This window comes from Pseudophryne corroboree, chromosome 6 (genome assembly GCF_028390025.1).
Source record: "Pseudophryne corroboree isolate aPseCor3 chromosome 6, aPseCor3.hap2, whole genome shotgun sequence".
Lineage (NCBI taxonomy): Eukaryota > Metazoa > Chordata > Amphibia > Anura > Myobatrachidae > Pseudophryne > Pseudophryne corroboree.
This window is the reverse complement of record NC_086449.1, coordinates 650,118,088-650,139,752: the sequence shown is the minus strand read 5'-3', so window position 1 is coordinate 650,139,752 and position 21,665 is coordinate 650,118,088. Positions and strand designations below refer to the sequence as shown.

Below are 21,665 nucleotides of genomic sequence, written 5' to 3'. Positions count from 1 at the left end.
ACGCAAACCCACCTTATCCTTAATGAGAACACCGGTCAACATGAATTTTGAGTCTGGGTTCTGCATATCTGATTTTTATTTCTTCCACATTACTAATTAAAGAAAAAAAATTGCTTTTGTAGCTATCAGAATGAAATTATGGATTTTAAGAAAATTTCCCTATTTTCATAACTTTATTGTATGTAAAAATAAAACAAACTTTTGTTATGAATTTGAATTACTTTTATTTACAATTGGAAAAAAAAACTACTGTAACAGAATATATAAAAAAAAGTTTAGAAATAAATATTTTTCGTATTTCTTCTGTGATTGTATGGACTTTCTCGTATTAGCCCCCAAATATAATCCCCCATCACACTCTCATTGTATTGCCCCTGATAACGACGTTCAAAGTCCATCACATCTTGATTAAAACGTTCACCTTGCTCTTCCGAATAGGCGCCCATGTTATCTTTTCTGCATTTGTTTGTCTATGCTTAGCTGCTTTTTGCCATGTGACAGGTCAAAGGGTTAGATCCTCCAATTTTGTTACTACTCAGTTATCTGTGCATGAGTTGCAGAAAGGCTGTTACGTCTCCTCTCCAGAGACATATCTTTTTTCCATGCACTGTTTATTCTCTTATTTGTTACATGTACAGTAATCTATTCTGCAGAACTACAGCTATATTATATGGACACTCATTCAAGTCTGTGTTTACAGTTCCAGAAATCTCATTGTCTGTGCATTGAGAGATGGACATGGTTTAACTATCTGAATAGTTACACACTGCATACGTGTAATGATGGGCAGAATACCACTTGCTCTCCCCCTGCTCATCCCCTCCCTTACTTAATAAAACGAGTTTTATGGTAAGAACTTACCTTTGTTAAAACTCTTTCTGCAAGGTACACTGGGCTCCACAAGGATAGACATTGGGGTAAAGAGTAGGATCTTGATCCGAAGCACCAACAGGCTCAAAAGCTTTGACCTTCTTACCAAGATGCATAGCGCCGCCTCCTATATCACCCCGCCTCCGTGCACAGGAGCTCAGTTTTGTTAACCAGCCCAATGCAGTAGCAAGTAAAATAGACAACAACTGCAAGTTGCCACAAACACCACACTCTCCCGACAGGAGAAAGTGTCAGCGGCTAATGCCATACCAACCCAAAGAAGCTAAGTGCGTCAGCGTGGGCGCCTTGTGGAGCCCAGTGTACCTCGCAGAAAGAGTTTTAACAAAGGTAAGTTCTTACCATAAAACTCGTTTTCTGCTGCGGGGTATACTGGGCTCCACAAGGATAGACATTGGGGATGTCCTAAAGCAGTTTCTTATGGGAGGGGACGCACTGTAGCGGGCACAAGAACCCGGCGTCCAAAGGAAGCATCCTGGGAAGTGGCAGTATCGAAGGCATAGAACCTTTTGAACGTGTTCACTGAGGACCACGTAGCCGCCTTGCACAATTATTCAAGGGTCGCACCACGGCGGGCCGTCCAAGAAGGTCCAACGGACCGAGTAGAATGGGCCGTAATGTGAGCAGGAGCTGATAGACCAGCCTTCACATAAGCATGTGCAATCGGTTCCGGTATGAATGGTCGACCATGTTATGGTCGACAGTCATTACGTCGACCACTATTGGTCGACATTGACATGGTCGACATGGACACATGGTCGACACATGAAAGGTCGCCATATGAAAAGGTCGACATGAGTTTTTTTACTTTTTTTGGTGTCGTTTTTTGCGTAAAGTGACTGGGAACCCCAATTAGTGCCATGCTTCGGGCATGGTGCCTTCGCTCCGCTACCGCTTCGCTCGGCACACTTCACCGTTCCAATCGTAGTCCATGTGGATCGTAAAGTATGGAAAAGTTCCCCAAAAGAAAAAAAAGTTAAAAAACTCATGTCGACCTTTTCATGTGTCGACCATGTGTCCATGTCGACCAATAGTGGTCGACCTAATGACTGTCGACCATAACATGGTCGACCATGTGAACGGATACCTGTGCAATCACCATTCTAATCCATCTGGCCAAAGTCTGCTTGTGAGCAGGCCAGCCCCGTTTGTGAAACCCAAACAGAATAAAGAGAGAATCAGATTTCCTAACAGAAGCAGTTCTCTTCACATAGATACGGAGAGCCCGTACCACATCCAAAGACCGCTCTTTGGGAGCCAGGTCAGGAGAGACAAAGGCCGGTACCACAATCTCCTGATTAAGGTGGAACGAAGAAACCACCTTAGGCAAATAACCGGGACGAGTCCTAAGAACCGCCCGGTCAGGTGAAATATAAGATATGGGGAACTACAAGACAAGGCACCCAAATCCGACACTCTTCTAGCTGAAGCAATAGCCAGCAGAAACACCACCTTAAGGAAAGCCACTTAAGATCAGCTGAACCAAGAGGTTCAAACGGAGACTCTTGTAATGCCTCCAAAACCACCGGCAAGTCCCAAGGAGCCAAAGGCAGGACATAGGGAGGTTGGATACGCAACACACCTTGAGTAAAGGTATGCACATCAGGTAAGGTCACAATCTTTCTCTGAAACCACACCGACAAGGCAGATATTTGAACCTTGAGGGAGGCCAGACGCAGGCCTAAGTCCAGGCCCTGCTGAAGAAAGGCCAACAACTTGGCTGTACTAAACTTGGAAGCGTCATAATTGTTAGATGCGCACCAAACAAAGTAAGAATGCCAGACCCTATGGTAAATCCGAGCAGAAGCCGGTTTCCGGGCCTGCAACATAGTTTGAATGACCGCCTCAGAAAACCCTTTAGCCCTCAAGACGGAAGCTTCAAGAGCCATGCCGTCAAAGACAGCCGGGCTAGGTCCTGGTAGACACAGGGGTCCTGAACAAGGTGGTCTGGGCATTGTGGAAGTAGAATTGGACGCTCTGACGATAGGCCCTGCAAGTCTGAGAACCAGTGCCGTCTGGGCCATGCTGGAACTATGAGAAGCAGAACTCCTCTTTCTTGCTTGAACTTCCGAATTACCCTGGGCAGGAGAGACACCGGAGGGAACACGTACGGCAGCCGAAACCTCCGCGGCACTGCCAGCGCATACACGAATGCTGCTTGAGGATCCCTTGTCCTTGCTCCGAAGACCGGAGCCTAGTTGAAACACTGCTGGATGGAGGCCCCACTCTCCGGCATGTACGTCCTGACGACTGAGAAAGTCCGCTTCCCAATTCAGGACTCCCGGAATGAATATTGCCGATATGGCCGGTAGATGGCGTTCCGCCCATTGCAAAATTTGTGAGACTTCCTTCATTGCCAAACGGCTTCGAGTGCCGCCTTGATGATTTATGTAAGCCACTGTGGTGGCGTTGAACAGGATGGTTCTGAATTAAATGCTGGGCCAGGTTCAACGCATTGAAGACCGCCCGCAATTCCAGAATGTTGATCGAGAGGAGATCCACCAGCCCTGAAGGGAGTGTTGCTCCAGCACCGCGCCCCAACCTCTTAGACTGGCATCTGTCGTCCACAGGACCCAGTCGGATATCCAGAAGGGACGGCCCCTGCGCAATCGTTGGTCCTGGAGCCACCAGTGCAGCGACAGACGGACCTCTGGAGTCTATGAGATCATGTGAGACCTGATCCGGTGAGGCGGCCGTCCCAGTTGGCTAGAATCAGCCTCTGGAGGGGGCGAGAATGGAATTGAGCATACTCCACCATGTCGAATGCTGACACCATGAGGCCCAGCACCTGCATCGCCGAATGTATCGCCACTTGCGGACGAGAAAGGAAGCAACAAATCCTGCTGGTTGTGAGTGTCCAATAGCGCTCCCAGGTGCACCATGCTCTGAGCAGGGACCAGGGAGGCTTTCTTCCAGTTGATGAGCCACCCGTGGGCTTGTAGAAACCGGACAGTCATATCCAGATGACGTAGAAGTTCTGGGGAATTTGCCAGGATCAACAAGTCATCCAGATACGGCAGTATCCTGACCCCTTGATGGCGGAGTACCATCGTCATCACCGCCATGACTTTGGTGAAGACTCGCGGAGCCGTAGTTAAACCAAAAGGTAACGCCCAAAACTGGTAAAAGGAGGTTGCCAATCGCAAACCTCAGGTATTGCTGATGTGACACTGCTATAGGAATATGCAGGTAAGCATCCTGTATGTCCAGGGAGACCAAATAATCCCCAGGTTCCAAGGACAGAACTATAGAGCGAAGGGTTTCCATACGGAACTTGGAAACTTTCACAAACCTGTTCAATGTCTTGAGACTGAGAATGAGCCAAGAGGATCCATTCGGTTTCGGGACTAGAAACAGCAGAGAATAGTACCCCCGGCCCCTCTGAGCAAAAGGCACCTGTACTACGACTCCTGTATCCAGGAGGGTCTGTACCACCGAATGTAGTGTTTGCCTTTGTCTGGTCCATCGGACGTCTGTCAGGCAAAATCGATGAGGGGGACGGTTTTTGAAGGCTATGGCGTAACCTCGAGTGATGACTTCCCGTACCCAGGCATCTGAAGTGGTCTTCAACCATTCCTGGGTATACCCTAGAAGCCGGCACCCCACCCTGGGATCCCCCAGGGGGAGGCCCGCCCCGCCATGCAGCAGACTTATCGGTCTTGGAAGCTGGCTGACTGGCAGCCCAGGCTCTTTTGGGCTTTGGCTTACCAGGTTTGGAAGTGCGGGCCTGCTTGTGGTACGCCTGACCTTTTGCTTTACCTGAAGGACGAAAGGGGCGAAAGGAAGTACCTTTAGCCTTCGACACAGAAGGAGCGGTACTTGGCAGACAGGCAGTTTTGGCAGTAGCCAAGTCAGCCACTATCTTATTTAAGTCCTCCCCAAACAGAATATCTCCCTTGAAAGGGAGTACCTCCAGGGTTTTTCTAGAGTCCAGATCCACAGACTAGGATCTCAGCCACAATATCCGGCGAGCCAGGACTGTAGTAGAGGCCTTCGCTGCTAGAATACCGGCATCAGAAGCCGCCTCTTTAATATAGTGAGAAGCTGTGACAATATATGACAAGCATTGTTTAGCATGGTCAGAAGAGATTTCAGCTTCCAACTCTAGGTCCCATGCTTCAATAGCCTCTGCAGCCCATGTTGCTGCAACAGTGGGCCTTTGTGCAGCACCCGTGAGGGTGTAAATTGCTTTCAGACAACCCTCCACACGTTTATCCGTAGGCTCTTTTAGAGACGTGACGGTAGTGACAGGTAGAGCTGAGGAAACCACCATCCTAGCCACATGCGAGTCTACTGGAAGAGGCGTTTCCCAATTTTTAGACAGCTCTGGCACGAGGGGATAGCGAGCCAGCGTCTTCTTTTCAGGGCACAAACTTCTTTCCTAGGTTTCCCCAGGATTCCTGACGTATATCCACTAGGTGGTCAGAGTGAGGTAAAACTTGTTTAACCACCTTCTGACGCTTGAACCTATCTGGTTTCTTAGGAGGAACGGATGGCCCGGGATCATCCGTAATCTGTAGAATCAACATAATAGCCTCCAATAGATCAGGAACATCCACGTGTGAACTACCCTCCCCATCAGCAGTATCTGTGTCAGAATCTGTGGGGTCAGTGTAAGCGCCATCTTCATCAGACGAGGTGTCAGTGACAGCAGTGGATTGTGAGGAGGTAAGAGCTCGCTTAGAGGACCCCATGGTCTTAGGCGAGCGAGGACTTTTTAGTAGCCAAGGACTGATTCAATTTCTTCAATTGAGCAGACAAGTTATCTGCCCACGGCGGGTTAGACGCGGGGACCACATACGGTTGAACCGGCATATGAGGTGTTAGTTTAGTAATTAGCGTATTAAGAAGCGTGGAGAAAGTAGCCCACGGTGGGTTATTATGGACCCCCGTTGCCACACTCCCACTGTGGGGCAAGGAGCCCCCAGAACCAGAGCCCGCAGCTGCTATAGTCTCCTCATAGGGATCTGTGGCTTCAGCAACACCGGCAGTGTGTTCAGTCCCAGAACCGTTACCTTCAGAAGCAGACATGATATAACTTGCAATATCAGGTAACAGTACAATTGTCAGCAGCACAATACCTCATGCCCAAACCCCTGCGCAGTGTAGTCAGCACAAGCAGAGATACAGGAGAGATATGGTGACTAAAATCAGAGAAAAATACGTATTAGAGTATATCTTGTGAATATCCTATATTATTATAAAACCTGACGCACCAAGCCCCCTCAGGTTATAGAATATAGGGATAGCAAGGTGAGTGAGAGACACGCAATGGACATCACTCAGCAAGCTAATGCACACACATATAGTCACAGTTATACAATGCAGAGGTTATTACCAACAATAATACTGCACTGGACCAGCTTATATATATATATATATATATATATATATATATATATATATCTCTATAATCAATAGATATAACACTGCACAGTAAGAACTGGATGTATATCACAGGTACTTGTACCAGAGAACCCTGACTAAATGCACTCTCTCTTAACTAACACTGTCTAATTGACATGTAGAATACTTAAGTGTCATGTAAAGTCACAGCGCTGACAACCAGGCGGCTTTACAAAGGAGGATTTGGCCAAGCAGTCCCAGGAACAGTGTAGCTGGGGAAATGACGCCCAAACACTGACAGGGAGTGAGGGAGACAGATATGCAGCTCCAGGGCGGGAACATTTACTGGAAATGGCGCCCTGGGGCTGGGGGAGGGGCTCCAGGTCTAAGCCTTATCCCCTCTGCTGGCAAAACCACCGGGTACTGCGGGCTACTTATAAAAAGGTTTAGAGAGAAAACCTGACCTGCACCCATGCCCTGGTGATCTAGTGGGATCGCCTGTACTGCCACAATGTCCACCGCCAGCGCGCGCGGCCCGCCTCCCACCGGCCGCGCCAGATCGCGATGAAGTGCCACTTACCTCCTCCCGAAGTGCGGCCACGCGATCCCGGAGAGCCCCAGCCGTGTGTGACTGACTTGGAAGAAAACCGGAGTCTCCTTCTGTAGGTACCAGGCAACCAGGGCGCGGGAGTGTACAGCGCCGCTGGGGGAGATATGGAGCTGCAGCAGGTAATATCTACTGACATCTAACACAATCTGTGCCCCTGCTGCAGCCCTTGTAGTCTTTTTTCCTCAGAAAGCTTTTTCTAGAGCTGCTGTGAGCAGCTCTTCTTGTTACATGCTTGCACTGCAAGCACCAACTACAAAACTGAGCTCCTGTGCACGTAGGTGTGGTGATATAGGAGGCGGCGCTATGCATCTTGGGCAGAAGGTCAAAGCTTTTGAGCCTGTTGGTGCTTCGGATCAAGATCCTACTCTACACACCCCAATGTCTATCCTTGTGGAGCCCAGTTTACCCCGCAGCAGAAAACAGGCTTTTCCTTATATGGTCCTGCAAAAACTTTAATACTTATTTACCATTTTTTGTTGACGCGTGTAATGCATTATGTACTAATAATTTCTGTATTAATTTTTCCAAGAGATAAATAATCTTTCTATTGTAGGAAATTTTGCATAAATGGAGTCTTGTGGTGGATGAGGCTCAGGCCATTTAGAGTACTGGGTCAGTGACACAAACGGCAAGTTTTCTCTCCTACAGTATTCTGCACTGTATTTGATATAATCACATTTTGCTGAATTGGGGTATGACCCGGAACATTTGGGTGTTAATACAGAGTCTGCATCGCAGGCAGAGCTTGCGAATCTTAGCAAAACACATGCTCCATTGCTGAGTGCCAACATCTACAAGCAATTCTGAGTCATAATGTACTGTATGTCACAACTCCACTTGCAGCTGAGTAGGCAGCAACAAGGGGATCACACATGGGCTACGTTTAGTGAGGATGTGTCATTTGTGTGTAGATGGAATGTGAAGTATGCTGCACACTGGTAATCATGTCAGTGAGTTGAATAAGTGGATGGAGGTGCTGTCACTTAGGCCAAGTTGCATGCACCTATGTAGATGCATTGTATACTTAACACAAAATTTAGCTCTGTATTGTAGGAAGAGAAAACTCTTTGCCAGGTATACTAGTATCCATTTTGTGAGTAGCGAATTAACTTACCAGCATATTTTTATATCATGGGAAGAAACTGGAGCATCCAAAGGAAAGCCAAATGGGAGAATACCCAAACTTGATAGGTTCAATTCCAATGTCCTTAGTGCTGCGAGGCAGCGATGTAAACCGTGTCGCTACTCTGCCCATACAATGAGGCTTTGTATTTTATTTAGGTTACCAGAATGTCACTCTGTGTAGTATGATCAGCATATTGGTTGTTTAATGTAAATTGATCATAAAACATGGTTCTGTATAACCAGACATAGTAAGTTTATGCAAATACATATTTATCAAAAAAACGTCAAAAATGTCAGTAAATGTGGGATTTACACCCTGAAATACAAATAAACATTGATCAAAGTCAACCCAAATTGACTTTCAGTAAATATACCCCTTGTGTTATACGGTAACATGAAACACAATAATTCCTACTTCAGATTGAGTCTCCCATATCCAGAATGCTTGGGACCAGAAGTATTTTGGATATTAGATTTTCCGTATTTTGGATTACATGCGTACCATGAGGTATCTTGGGGATGGGACCCAAGTCTAAAGCACAGAATGCATTTGTGTTCCATATACGGGTGTAGTACAGTATGCCGGCGCTCGAGCTCCCGGCGACCAGCATACCGGCGCCGGGAGCCCGACCGCCGGCATACCGACAGCGTGGCGAGCGCAAAGGAGCCCCTTGCGGGCTCGCTGCGCTCGCCACGCTGCGGGCACGGTGGCGCGCTATGCGGGCACGGTAGCGCGCTATGCGCGCCACACTATTTTATTCTCCCTCCAGGGGGGTCGTGGACCCCCATGAGGGAGAATAGTTGTCGGTATGCCGGGTGTCGGGATTCCGGCGCCGGTATACTGTGCGCCGGGATCCCGACATTCGGCATACAGAAGACCACCCCCATATACACATATAGCCTGAAGGTGACTCTATGCAAAATTATTAATACTTTTGTGCATTAAACAAAGTCTGTGCACATGGAGCCATCAGAAATCAAAGGTTTCACTATCTCAGTCATGCTCAGAAAAGTCTGTATTTCAGAAATTTGGATATGGGAGATTCAATCTGCATTTCCAAAATAATTTTTGGTACATGTTGTTTCTAAAGTTCAATAGATTTTACTAATAAATAACTAATTTTGTTTGCATATATTTTTGCATATTTGGGCATTTTCTTTGCATATTTTTAGTTTTGGCTGTATGTTGCATGCTTATTTTGGGTAATTTTTTTTGCATAAGTTCCAATGTCCTGTGGTAAATAAGTAATGTTTTCTGTAGCATAAAATCCAAAATGTGCGCAGAAGCACATTGCTCAAGGCCACCCATGTGTACTAAGGACTGTATTCAATCTGTAGAAAGAAAAACCGTTAAATGGCTTTGGTATGCTTGTAGTGTCTGCACAGCATGCTGAGAAAGGTACATTAAGATGCCTCTATCTTTTATACTCCGATGCTCTGAAATGGACTGTGGGGCTGATAGGCCTGGCTTATTATAGGGAGCAGGAAATCAGACTGCCTGCACAGCTCTGCCATCCTGCCAATCTGCAGCTTAGCGCTGCTGGCTGAGTAGAGTTCATGGCGTGCCAATGGATCTATTAGGCCCCTTAGCAGTTTTTGCAAACAATAAACATGAGAGCTGGGCTGGCCAAACAAGCCGTGTCAACTTCAAAGGGGAGAAAGGAAAATGTTTTTAATATATTAAATGCGGGTCTGTAAGTCATGCACAGAGCTGATAGTATTTTACAAGTTACTATTCACAATTTCCTATCTCCATGAGCAAAATGGACACCGTTATATTTTCAACCAAACATTGAACAAAACCTAATTTCAGAAATATATTTTATTTTGTACTCAAAAAACAAAACAAAAAAAAAACAAAACAAAGTTAAAAAAAAAGTGCTGAAGATTTCACCAAATCTGAGGAACAAAGGAATTGTGACTGTAAATAGCTATTTGTGGAGTAATGCAGGTATATACAGTACCATCTGACATAATACACTACTACTACTTGTTATTTTGCCATGTAGTAGGCCACATCACACTGCAGTAAAAATGATGTCCTACCACTTCTGTAATACTAGCCGTACATTACTTAGGCAGGACACAGTGCATAAATCGTTAATCCTGTATTACTGACATGTAATATACAGTAGTTAATTTCTTCTAACATTGATATAAAACAGACAGACAAATTTGGAACATATTTAGAATATGTAGCATCTAATATTTTTCAGTTTTCATTGAGGACGGTTTTATTTGACGGTAAGAGAGTAGAACACACGGTTTGTTTAGTAGGGACACCAGATAACCAGTGGTTTGAATACTTCAACCATTTAAAGACTTTGCATACATCTGCTTCAGCAAATTTTAGTGGGTGAGATGCTGATGTCTATGTCAAGTATAACATTTTCTCTCTGTCCCTTTATGCCTTCATTTCTGACAGGAAGTTGATTATGGGCTAGATGCATCATCGCTTGGAAAGTGATAAAATGGAGAGTGAAAAAGCACCAGCCAATCACCTCCTAACTACCATGTCATAGGCTGTGTTTGAAAAATGTCAGTTAGGAGCTGATTGGCTGGTACTTTTTCACTCTCCATTTTATCACTTTCCAAGCCATGATGCATCTAGCCCTATGTCTGTCTGGTGAACACCACTGACAGACACAAAAATGTACAGTAAACTTGTGCTCACCAAATATTTAACACTTTGACGTTATGTTATTGTGTTGTCAGCACAGGTCTGCAATAACCCTTTTCCAAGGGGGGGTGGGGGGGTGGAAAGGCCTCATACAAAAGCCTACGTGTAATTCTCACCTTGATTCTACAGGATTGATTTACTAAAGCTTACCAGATGCTGTCTACCATTTGTCTATTGCATCCTAAAAAAATGATACACAGAATCTGACTGATTACTACCATTGTTTGAAGCTTTAGTTCATCTACCCCCAAGAGTTCAATTTGTCCTGCAATCCAGTTACTCTGAAATCTTAGACTATAGTCAGCAGTAATCAGACTGAGCTCTGGGTTATCCTAAATACGAGACTTTTTCTATAGTGCAAGCTTGCTGCTTAACCAGTGCGCTGACATTTAGTAACAAAGCTGGTTTTGATTTTTTTTTTTCTTTTGATCAGTTAACATCATATACTGTAATTGACAACTTTGCTTATTAATACAATTATTTTAAACACTAATACAAAACTAAATTTCTTTAACAAAAAAAAAAAAAAAAAAATAGAAATATCAGTTTCAGCTCCATTTCCCAAAATTCTAATGGAAGACAGTTTGACGCCATTTCTTGTCCACTAAAAATGGCCAAAGGGATTCCCTAATGGCAACTCTGAAGGGTGTCCGCTGACCAATGCCAAGTTCTGCCAGCTTGGAACAGTCGAGTTGTGGGTTCCAAGGGCGAGGAGTTGCCCCAACAGGTTCATCTGTTATCTAAACAAGAACAATCAATTTACAATCATGATGCTATAGAGTTTCTGTGGTCTGATTATTATGATAACATATTACATGTAAAACAAAGAAGATAAAAACAAGTTTAACTGGTTATGCCACACTTGCTGACATAGCGGAACCTGCCTTCTGTGGTTCCTCTAATGCTTGTTGGTATTCTGATCATCGACAAGCACACTATGGGGTATATGCAATTGCGGTCGAATTCGCGGCAATTTTCGCCGTTTTTTAATTCGACTCAATTCGACAGGTGAATCCCGGAAGGTGGCTTCCGGAATTCACCATATTCAATGAAAAACGGATTCGCCAGAGTCGCGGGCGAAAATCGGCCGATTTGGCGGATTTTGCCGCGATTTTAAAAAACGGTAAAAAAACGTGAAAAACCCGGAAAAAAAATGGCGTGGGGTCCCCCCTCCAAAGCATAACCAGCCTCGGGCTCATCGAGCTGGTCCTGGTTCTAAAAATGCAGGGGAAAAATTGGCCAGGGATCCCCCGTATTTTTAAAACCAGCACCGGGCTCTGCGCCTGGTGCTGGTGCCAAAAATACGGGGGACAAAAAGAGTAGGGGTCCCCCGTATTTTTAACACCAGCATCGGGCTCCACTAGCTGGACAGATAATGCCACAGCCGGGGGTCACTTTTATGCCGTGCCCTGCGGCCGTGGCATTAAATATCCAACTAGTCACCCCTGGCCGGGGTACCCTGGGGGAGTGGGGACCCCTTCAATCAAGGGGTCCCCCCCCCCCAGCCACCCAAGGGCCAGGGGTGAAGCCCGAGGCTGTCCCCCCCCATCCAATGGGCTGCGGATGGGGGGGCTGATAGCCTTTTGTGATAATAAAAAGATATTGTTTTTTCCAGCAGTACTACAAGTCCCAGCAAGCCTCCCCCGCAAGCTGGTACTTGGAGAACCACAAGTACCAGCATGCGGGAGAAAAACGGGTTCGCTGGTACCTGTAGTACTACAGGGAAAAAAATACCCAAATAAAAACAGGACACACACACCTTGATAGTAAAACTTTATTACACACTACCGACACACACATACTTACCTATGTTGACACGCCGACTGCCACGGTCTCCGACGATCCGAGGGTACCTGTGAAAAAATTATACTCACCTTCCAGCATCCAGAGATAAATCCACGTCCAGAGAGTAAAATCCACGTACTTGTTTAAAAAAAAAAACACGCAAAAACCCGCTCCATACCGGACTAGAAAGGGGTCCAATGTTTTCACATCAGACCCCTTTCTCCCGAATGCCGGGACATCACGTGACTCCTGTCACTGACGTCCCTTCAGCCAATCAGGAAGCGCTACTTCCGTGGCGCTCACCTGATTGGCTGTGCGCTGTCTGTACTGTGACAGCACATCGCAAAGCCGCTCCATTACTTTCAATGGTGGGAACTTTTCGGGTAGCGGTGGGGTCACCCGCCGGTCAGCCGCTGACCGGCGGGTGACCTTACCGCTAGCCGCTAAGTTCCCACCATTGAAAGTAAATGGAGCGGCTTTGCGATGTGCTGTCACAGTACAGACAGCGCACAGCCAATCAGGTGAGCGCAACGAAGTTGCGCTTCCTGATTGGCTTAGAGACCTTTCTGTGACAGCTGTCACTGACAGGTCTCATTCGTGGAAAGGTGTCCCATGTGTCAGCATGGGACCCCTTTCAGTCCGGCATGGAGCGGGTGTTCGCTTTGTTTTTTTGCCAAGTACGTGGATTTATCTCTGGACCATGGCTGGGGTGAGTATATTGATCTTTTCTTTTCAGGTATCCGTGGATTCTACATGGAGAAGAGGACCGATGTCGGCGTGTGAACATAGGTAAGTATGTGTGTGTCGACGTATGAAATAAAGTTTTACTGTCGACGGTGTGTGTGTCCTGTTTTTATTTGGGTATTTTTTTCCCAGTAGTACTACAGGTACCAGCGGGCCCGTTTTTCTCCCGCATGCTGGTACTTGTGGTTCTCCAAGTACCAGCTTGCGGGGGAGGCTTGCTGGGACTTGTAGTACTACTGGAAAAAACAATATCTTTTTATTATCTCAAAAGGCTATCAGCCCCCCCATCCGCAGCCCATTGGATGGGGGGGGACAGCCTCGGGCTTCACCCCTGGCCCTTGGGTGGCTGGGGGGGGGGACCCCTTGATTGAAGGGGTCCCCACTCCCCCAGGGTACCCCGGCCAGGGGTGACTAGTTGGATATTTAATGCCACGGCCGCAGGGCACGGCATAAAAGTGACCCCCGGCTGTGGCATTATCTGTCCAGCTAGTGGAGCCCGATGCTGGTGTTAAAAATACGGGGGACCCCTACTCTTTTTGTCCCCCGTATTTTTGGCACCAGCACCAGGCGCAGAGCCCGGTGCTGGTTTTAAAAATACGGGGGATCCCCTGTCAATTTTTTCCCCGCATTTTTAGAACCAGGACCAGCTCGAAGAGCCCGAGGCTGGTTATGCTTTGGAGGGGGGACCCCACGCCATTTTTTTTTGTGATTTCACCGTTCCAGCATAAAAAAAAATAATAAAAAAAAATAATATTTTAAAAAATATATAAATAATATTTGTGCCTCCAAAAAAAAAAAAAAAAAAGTACCTAATCCCTTCTAATATAAATAGATCTGCTATTCCCCCCAAAAAAAAATAAAAAAAAAAATGTTTACATTTTTTTTATTTGTTTTCACCCTCCAAAGTGTGGCGGATTGAAAATGACGAATTTGCTGTCTAAAAGCACTGCTGTCGAATTTCCAAACTTGAATTGAATATGCTTTGGTCGAATTGCAGCACTTGTATCATTGCAGAAAAGTCGAATTTGCAAAAAGTCGAATTTCAAAAAGTCGAATTTTGAAAGTCCGTTTTTTGGTCGGAAAGCACTGAATTGCATAGGCGATTTTTTTTTTTGGTCGAAAATGACCCGAAATTCGACAATTTCGGGAATTCGACCGCAATTGCATATACCCCTATATCCCATATTAGTATACAGGTTGAGTATCCCATATCCAAAATGCTTGGGACCAGAAGTATTTTGGATATCTGATTTTTCCGTATTTTGGAATAATTGCATACCATAATGAGATATCATGGCGATGGGACCCAAGTCTAAGCACAGAATGCATTTATGTTTTATATACACCTTATACACACACACACACACACACAGCCTGAAGGTCATTTAATACAATATTTTTAATAACTTTGTGAATTAAACAAAGTTTGTGTACATTGAGCCATCAGAAAACAAAGGTTTCACTATCTCACTCTCACTCAAAAAAGTCTGTATTTTGGAATATTTGGATACGGGATACTCAACCTGTATAACCACTAGGATTCCTTTAAAACATCACCTGGTGTGGCCACTAATATGTTTATCAGGTAACTCTTCCGTCTACTAAGAAAGATTATGAGACCTCGGAGGAAAGATGCCACAGAAACTTGGAACTTGTCCATTGCTTTTTAAATTGTTTGACATTCATATTCTGCATCAATTTCCTGTTTGCTAAAAACTATACTCTGAGCAAATCATGAAAAACTATTCCATCAGTCATGTACAAGAATAATCTGCAAAATGCATAAATCTGTATTTATTTGTGATCATACTTACTGGGCGCAGGTGGCTGCAGGGAAGATTGAATGCATCGGCCATAGCACAAGCTATTTCATACTTTGTCATCTGTTCACTCCCTGACCAGTGGAAAATGCCCTTTAGAGAAGGATCCTAGGATGCAAAAATGAGTGTTTGCTTAGAAATGTGAATAAACTGTTTAGCAAGAATTAAAGCAGCAGCCTTATAGCCTTATATCCCATGTCCCTTACATGTGACACCAAATGCCAGAGACCCACCTTTCCCATTACCAAACATGACAGCAGTCCCGCCTATGATTTCCTTTAAATCCATTTCAGAGTAGTGCCAATAAGTGTCAGTGTTGCAGGCCCATCCTAGTTACATTGCAGAATGGTAGTTTTACCCCCAAGTTACTTCAATATTTCGATGCATCATCGCTTGGAAAGTGATAAAATGGAGAGTGAAAAAGTACCAGCCAATCAGCTCCTAACTGTCATTTTTCAAACACAGCCTGTGATATGGCAGGTAGGACCTGATTGGCTGGTACTTTTTCACTCTCCATTTTATCACTTTCGAAGCGATGATGCACCTAGCCCAGATACTAATTGCATATATACTAACATATGGAATTAGTATTGCAAAGGACAGCTCTCCCGATAAGAACTGTCTTTTGCTATGCGCTGCGGCTGCTGGACTAATGGGTCTATGGGACCCAGGAGTCCATTTGCGCATGCGCAGACCAGCGACAGCCGCGGGGGATGCTGGGAGGGTTCAATGACAGAACACTCTCCACATCGCATTGCAGAAGAAGCCCCATAGGCTTCTACAGGGTAACGCTAGCAAAAGCTGGCGTTACCCTGTGCTGCGGAGGCTCGGCGGATGGAGGAAAGTACATATGAAAATGCGGTAACCCCCCCATTCTTTTTTACCGCATTTTCACTTTAGTACATCCCGCCCTTACTCTACTGACAAATCTAGGTGTGTCCTCCAGTCTTCTATGCTTCAATCTACCAGCACTCCCATATCCGCAGACATTAACAGTGCAGGTGTGGTAAGAAAGGAGAGTCTCTTACAGCTAAAGTACAGATGGGTGTTGAAAAACAATTGTTTGTTAAAAACAAGTCCGCATCATATCCGCACACTATTCTCATTGTTTCTCTACAAAATACAGGGCACTCCGATAGAACTGTATTACATTGTACAGAGTATTAATGCTCACACCAGTGGTTCTCAATCTGTGTGCCGTGGTACCTTAAGGTGCCTCAGGATACTTGCAGGGGAGCCCTGTATTGGTGGTCCAGGACCAATTCAAATAATTTATGGTCAATGTAATAGGCAAAACCAGCGCTGGTGGCTGCCGAATATAAAATATGGATAAACAGAAGCAAATCCTGTCTCTTACTACACAATTGATCCTAAGGATGACATATACACACACAATTTAATGTCTTTCTAATTTTCTCAATAAAAAAAACTTTTGACCTAAGGGTGCCTTGAAAAAAATATTGGATACTCTAGGGTGCCATGATTCAAAAAAGTTTGGGAACCACTGGTTTACACACTGCAGGTAACACCAAAATGAATGCAAAAGCCACTGTTTGTATGTACAGTTGTGGGGAGGTTAAACCTGCTTGGCATCCCTACTTGCCCAAAACAACGTCACCACTTGCTCAAACAAAGTATGCATTTAATGTAATGTATGGGTGTGTGACAGAGGTTTAACAATACACTTTTATAATTCTTGAATGGTGCCATGAGCATCCTCTAAGCACCATCAGGTAGTCTTTTATTATGCCTATTATACATGTCGGCAGTACTTTCTGGGCGTGCCAACGCTAGTGATGCAGTTTCATTGGCCCAGGTTGCATGAATTAACCAGCCATCACGAGGATTACTCAAATGTCTGAAGATCACACGGATGAATCTTCGGACACAGCAGTATATTACAGAAGCTGCCAGAGGGAATGTATTTACACAAGAAGATTCCTGAGGCATATGCATAATGGGCCTAAATTAGACCTGATCGTAGATGTGCTAAATTTAGCACACCCACAATCAGTCACACAGACATGCGGGAATACGTACAGCACAGGGTTAGTCCAGGACAGGGTTAGTCCAGCACAGGGTTAGGCCTGACCCCCCCCCCCCCCCTACATAGTATCCTCACAATATGTCCATTTTCTTCCATTATTTTTATAGTCTCAAGATCAGAGAGCACGTACTAGACCTGCTGGTGCACTTTAAATGCTCAATTTTAATGCACATGATACCTTAAAGAGTACTTTCTTTAACCACCACCTGCATAAATGTAAGTGAGATATCTGCAGGGCCCATTATATACTTATGCACCCATGGCAATACAATCATATAGCACAGTGAAATGGAGTGTGTCTTCACTTTTCATTTGCAGTGGCAGCTTTGTGTTTTTATGTGGGAGCTGAAGAATACAAAAATAGGTGTTTAATACCTACCTAAATCCTTTTCTCGTAGTCCATAAGGTACGCTGGGGTATAGATGGGGTCCAAAGGAGCCGGTGCACTTTAAATTTCTTTAACTGGGTGTGCTGGCTCCTCCCCTCTATGCTCCCTCCCACAACCAGAATAGGTAAAACTGTGCCTGAAGGAGAATGGACATACTTGAGAGAAGGAACATAACGGTGAGTAGTAAAATTCATACACCAGCACACCAACAACTTAAAACGACCAGCAACGGCTGGTAACAAACAGCAACAACTGAACAGGTAAACTTCTTGAAAAGGAAAACCTGCAGACACATCAACGCACTGAGGCGGGCACCCAGTATCCCTTGGACTACGAGAAAAGGATTTACCGATAGAGAAAATAGTATTTTATTACCTAACATCTATAAGGGATACCGGGGTTCACTTAGTACGATGGGGGCGTCCCAGCGCTTCCAGAACGGGCGGGAAAGTGCGGAGACGTCTGCAGCACCACCTGCCCAAAATGGGTATCGTCTTTGGCCAGGGTATCAAACCTGTAGAACTTCACAAAGGTGCGCTTTCCTGACCAGGTAGCAGTTCGGCATAGTTGCAAGGCCGAGACTCCACGGGCAGCCACCCAGGAAGACCCCACCGATCTTGTAGAGTGGGCATTCAGAGACTGTGGAGCAGGTAAGGCTGTCGACACATAGGCCTGTTGGATAGTAAGCCTAAGCCAACGAGCAATGGACTGCTTAGAAACAGGGCAACCCTTTTTCTGCGCATCATAGAGCACAATCAAGGAATCTGTCTTTCTGATACAAGCCGTCCTCTTGATATAGATCGTCAAGGCTCGCACAGTATCAAATGCCTCCGGAGGAGCAGAAATGCCAGAACTTGACAGAATCACAATAGGTTGATCCAAGTGGAACGCAGAGACGACCTTCGGCAGGAACTGCTACCTAGTCCTGAGCTCCGCTCTGTCCTCGTAAAAAAACAAGTAGGGACTTTTACACAATGGAGCCCCCAGTTCTGAAACACACCTAGCAGAAACCAGGGCCAATAACATCACCATCTTTCACGTGAGCTATTTGTTTTCTACTGTTAACAGAGTAAGTTTAAACCATAAGGACCGTAGAAATTCCAACACTACATTCAAATCCCAGGGTGCCGTGGGCGGCACAAAAGAAGGTTGTATGTGAAGTACCCCTTGCAAGAAGGTCTGAACTTCTGGCAACCCTGCCAATTTCTTCTGGAGAAAATTGAGAGAGCTGAAATCTGGACCTTAATGGAACCTAGACGCAAGCCCTTATCCACACAAGCCTGCAGGAAACATCCCAAGTGGAACTCCGCAGGCGGATACGTGCATTCCTCGCACCAAGAGACATATCTTCTCCAGGTATGATGACAGTGTTTTAACGTCACAGGTTTCCTGGCCTGAACCATGGCAGCAATAACCTTTTTTGGAAAGGCCTTTGTGAGCTAAGATGTTCCGCTCCACCTCCATGCCTTCAAACAAAGTCACCGTAAGTCCGGGTAGACGAACGGTCCTTGTTGAAGAAGACCTCTTCTCATTGGCAGAAGCCAAGGGTCTTCAACAGACATGTCCAGAAGATCCGTGTACCACGCCCTCCGAGGCCAATATGGGGCAATCAGAATTGCCTGGACTCTCTGATTCCTGATTCCTTTAGAACCCTTGGAAGCAATGGAATCGGAGGAAACAGATAGACCAGCCGGTAAGGCCAAGGCAACGTCAGTGCATCTACTGCCCTCGCCTGAAGGTCCCTGGTTCGTGAGCAATACCAACGAAGCTTCTTATCGAGTCGAGAAGCCATCATGTCTATTTGTGGGCAGCCCCACCAGTTGATCTGCTGAAACACCTGATGGTGGAAACCCCACTCTCGCGGGTGGAAATTGTGACGACTCAGGAAACCCGCTTCCCAGTTGTCCACTCCCGGAATGAATATTGCGGACATTGCTCTTGCATTTCTTTCTGCCCAGAGGAGTATCTTTGACACTTCTCGCATGCAGGCTCTGCTTTTGTCCCTCCTTGTCAAGTTATATAATCTACCGCCGTGGCGTTGTTCGACTGCACCTGGATCGCTTGATCTTTGAGTAGATGAGACGCATGAAGCAGAGCATTGTAGATCGCCCAAAGTTTCAGAATATTGATTGGAAGGAGGGCTTCATGGGCTGACCACCTGCCCTGGAACTGAGCCCCTTGGGTGACAGCTCCCCATCCTCTCAGACTCACATCTATCATGAGGAGGATCCAATCCTGAATCCCGAAACTTCGACCTTCCATTAGTTTTGAGGACTGTAGCCACCACAGGATGGAAATCCTGGCCTGAGGTGACAGACGTATTATCCGGTGCATCTGAAGATGTGAGCCGGACCACTTGCTCAGGAGATCCAGTTGAAATGTTCTGGCATGGAACCTTCCGTACTGGATCGCCTCGTATGAGGCTACCATTTTCCCAAACAAACAATCTTATGCAAAGATGGATGGATATTCGATAAGGCCGTAGAACCATTCGGACCATCTCCTGGAGTATTCTTGGTTTGTCCTCTGGGAGGAACACTTCTTGAGCCCCAGTGTCCAGAAACATTCCAGGTGGGACTTCTGTAAATTGAGGATCCACCTATGCTGTGACAGAAGCTGAATAGTCTGGTCTATTGTGGAGCAATAAAAGCTCCATGGATCTCACTTGTATCAAGAGATTGTCCAGATAAGGGACAATATTGACCCCTGGACCCAGAGATGGAACATCATCTCCGCCATCACCTTCGTGAACGCCCTCGGAGCCGTGGCCAGGCTGAAGGGTAGCACCTGGAACTGGTAGTAATCGTCCAGAAGGGCAAACCACAGGTAAGCCTGGTGAGGTGGCCAAATTGGTATATGGAGATCGGCGTCCTTTATATCCTGCAAGACCATGAACTCCTGTAGGAACTCCTGTAGGAATGTAACCTTAGAAATCCACGTATCCAAATCAACCCCAAATTGCCACTTCCCTGAGAAGAGGAGGGACTCCACACTGCACTTGGAATCTGCATCCGCTATCCACTGACACAGCCATAGGGCTCTGCGCACCGACACTGCCATGGTAGTAGTCCTAGCATTATAAGAGCACCTATTTCTTTGAGAGAATCACACAGGACACATGCAGTGTCTTGGATGTGTTTTATGAGGGCTACGTAGTAACCAGGAGCATATCCCCCACAAGGCCCTCTTGAATTTGAGTAACCCATGTATGAATGGCATGTGTCATCCAGCAACCCGCAAGCACAGGCCTTTTTGCTACGCCAAATACAAACACACCAATAACAGCGCTGATTTAAAACATAAGCGTGCTTTTTATTTTACACAATTAAAAACAATAATAAAAATCACATTTAGAAGACTAAATCCTAAATACCGGTTGAACCTGCAAAGCGTATCATAATTGACACAGTTGGTATGGTACAATTCTGAACCTTTATATTGAGATTTATTCCATGAATTAATTCAAGCAGATCTAATATATAGAAACTCTGTCTAGCGTGGCAGTCTCTTATAAAGCAGCAGTTGATTAGTAATAATGAAGCCGATAAATTAGTAGCAGCAGGTGAGGCAATAATTGGCAATTCCCACTGTGACAAGCTTAGCAGTTAGTTGCAGAGAGTATTAGGAGCAATATTAGTAAATTAATACATGCTGTAGTTCGGACTGTCAGGCTTATATAAAGAGTCCGTTTTAGTAGTGAATACAACCTGCTTCAAGGATCCAGAGTTGACCCTTTATGGACCAATGATTGGTGTCTCCCGACTCCTGGTGCTTTTAATAACCGTTTTGTGTGGGTCTTATCCGGAGTATCCCAAAGAAAGGTCCAGGCTTAAGCAGGTGAAAAAGACTTGAACATCCGGTACCAGCCGCTGTGTAATTAGACTTTAATGTAGTCTCAATTTTCCTATCCCCAGGGTCCTTTAGTGTAAAGGAGCCGGGAGCTGGTAGAACCCAGCTTCTTAGAGAGGCGGGAGTCCAATACATCCACGGCTGGGGGTTCTTCCCAATTTTTCCTACCTTCTGGGGCGAACGGAAAAGTGTGCAAAAACCGTTTTGTCACCTGATATTTTTAATCAGTTTTCAAGGCTTGCTTAAACATGTCATCTAATTCCGAGGAATCAGGGAAAGTGACAGAGTTTTTTCTGTGCTAAGAAAAACGACTGCATTCCTTCAGCGTCTTCTAAAGGGATTTTTAACACATCCCTGATAGCCATTTTGAGGGGCTCAATACC

At 45.6% G+C, this 21,665-nt stretch overlaps 1 protein-coding gene across 2 annotated transcripts in view; it reads right to left on the bottom strand.

The window, feature by feature from the left end:
- Positions 1 to 9,776: 9,776 nt before the first annotated feature.
- The window catches only part of MAT2B (methionine adenosyltransferase 2 non-catalytic beta subunit), a 199,820-nt gene continuing 187,931 nt past the window's right edge, over positions 9,777 to 21,665 (bottom strand). For both annotated transcript variants that reach the window (XM_063928220.1, XM_063928219.1), the window contains exons 6-7: positions 14,993 to 15,106; positions 9,777 to 11,389 (exon numbers count right to left, since the gene is read on the bottom strand). In XM_063928220.1, coding sequence (XP_063784290.1) covers positions 11,219 to 11,389; positions 14,993 to 15,106 — 285 coding nt within the window. In that variant the 3' untranslated portion in view covers positions 9,777 to 11,218. The remainder of the gene's footprint in view (positions 11,390 to 14,992; positions 15,107 to 21,665) is intronic.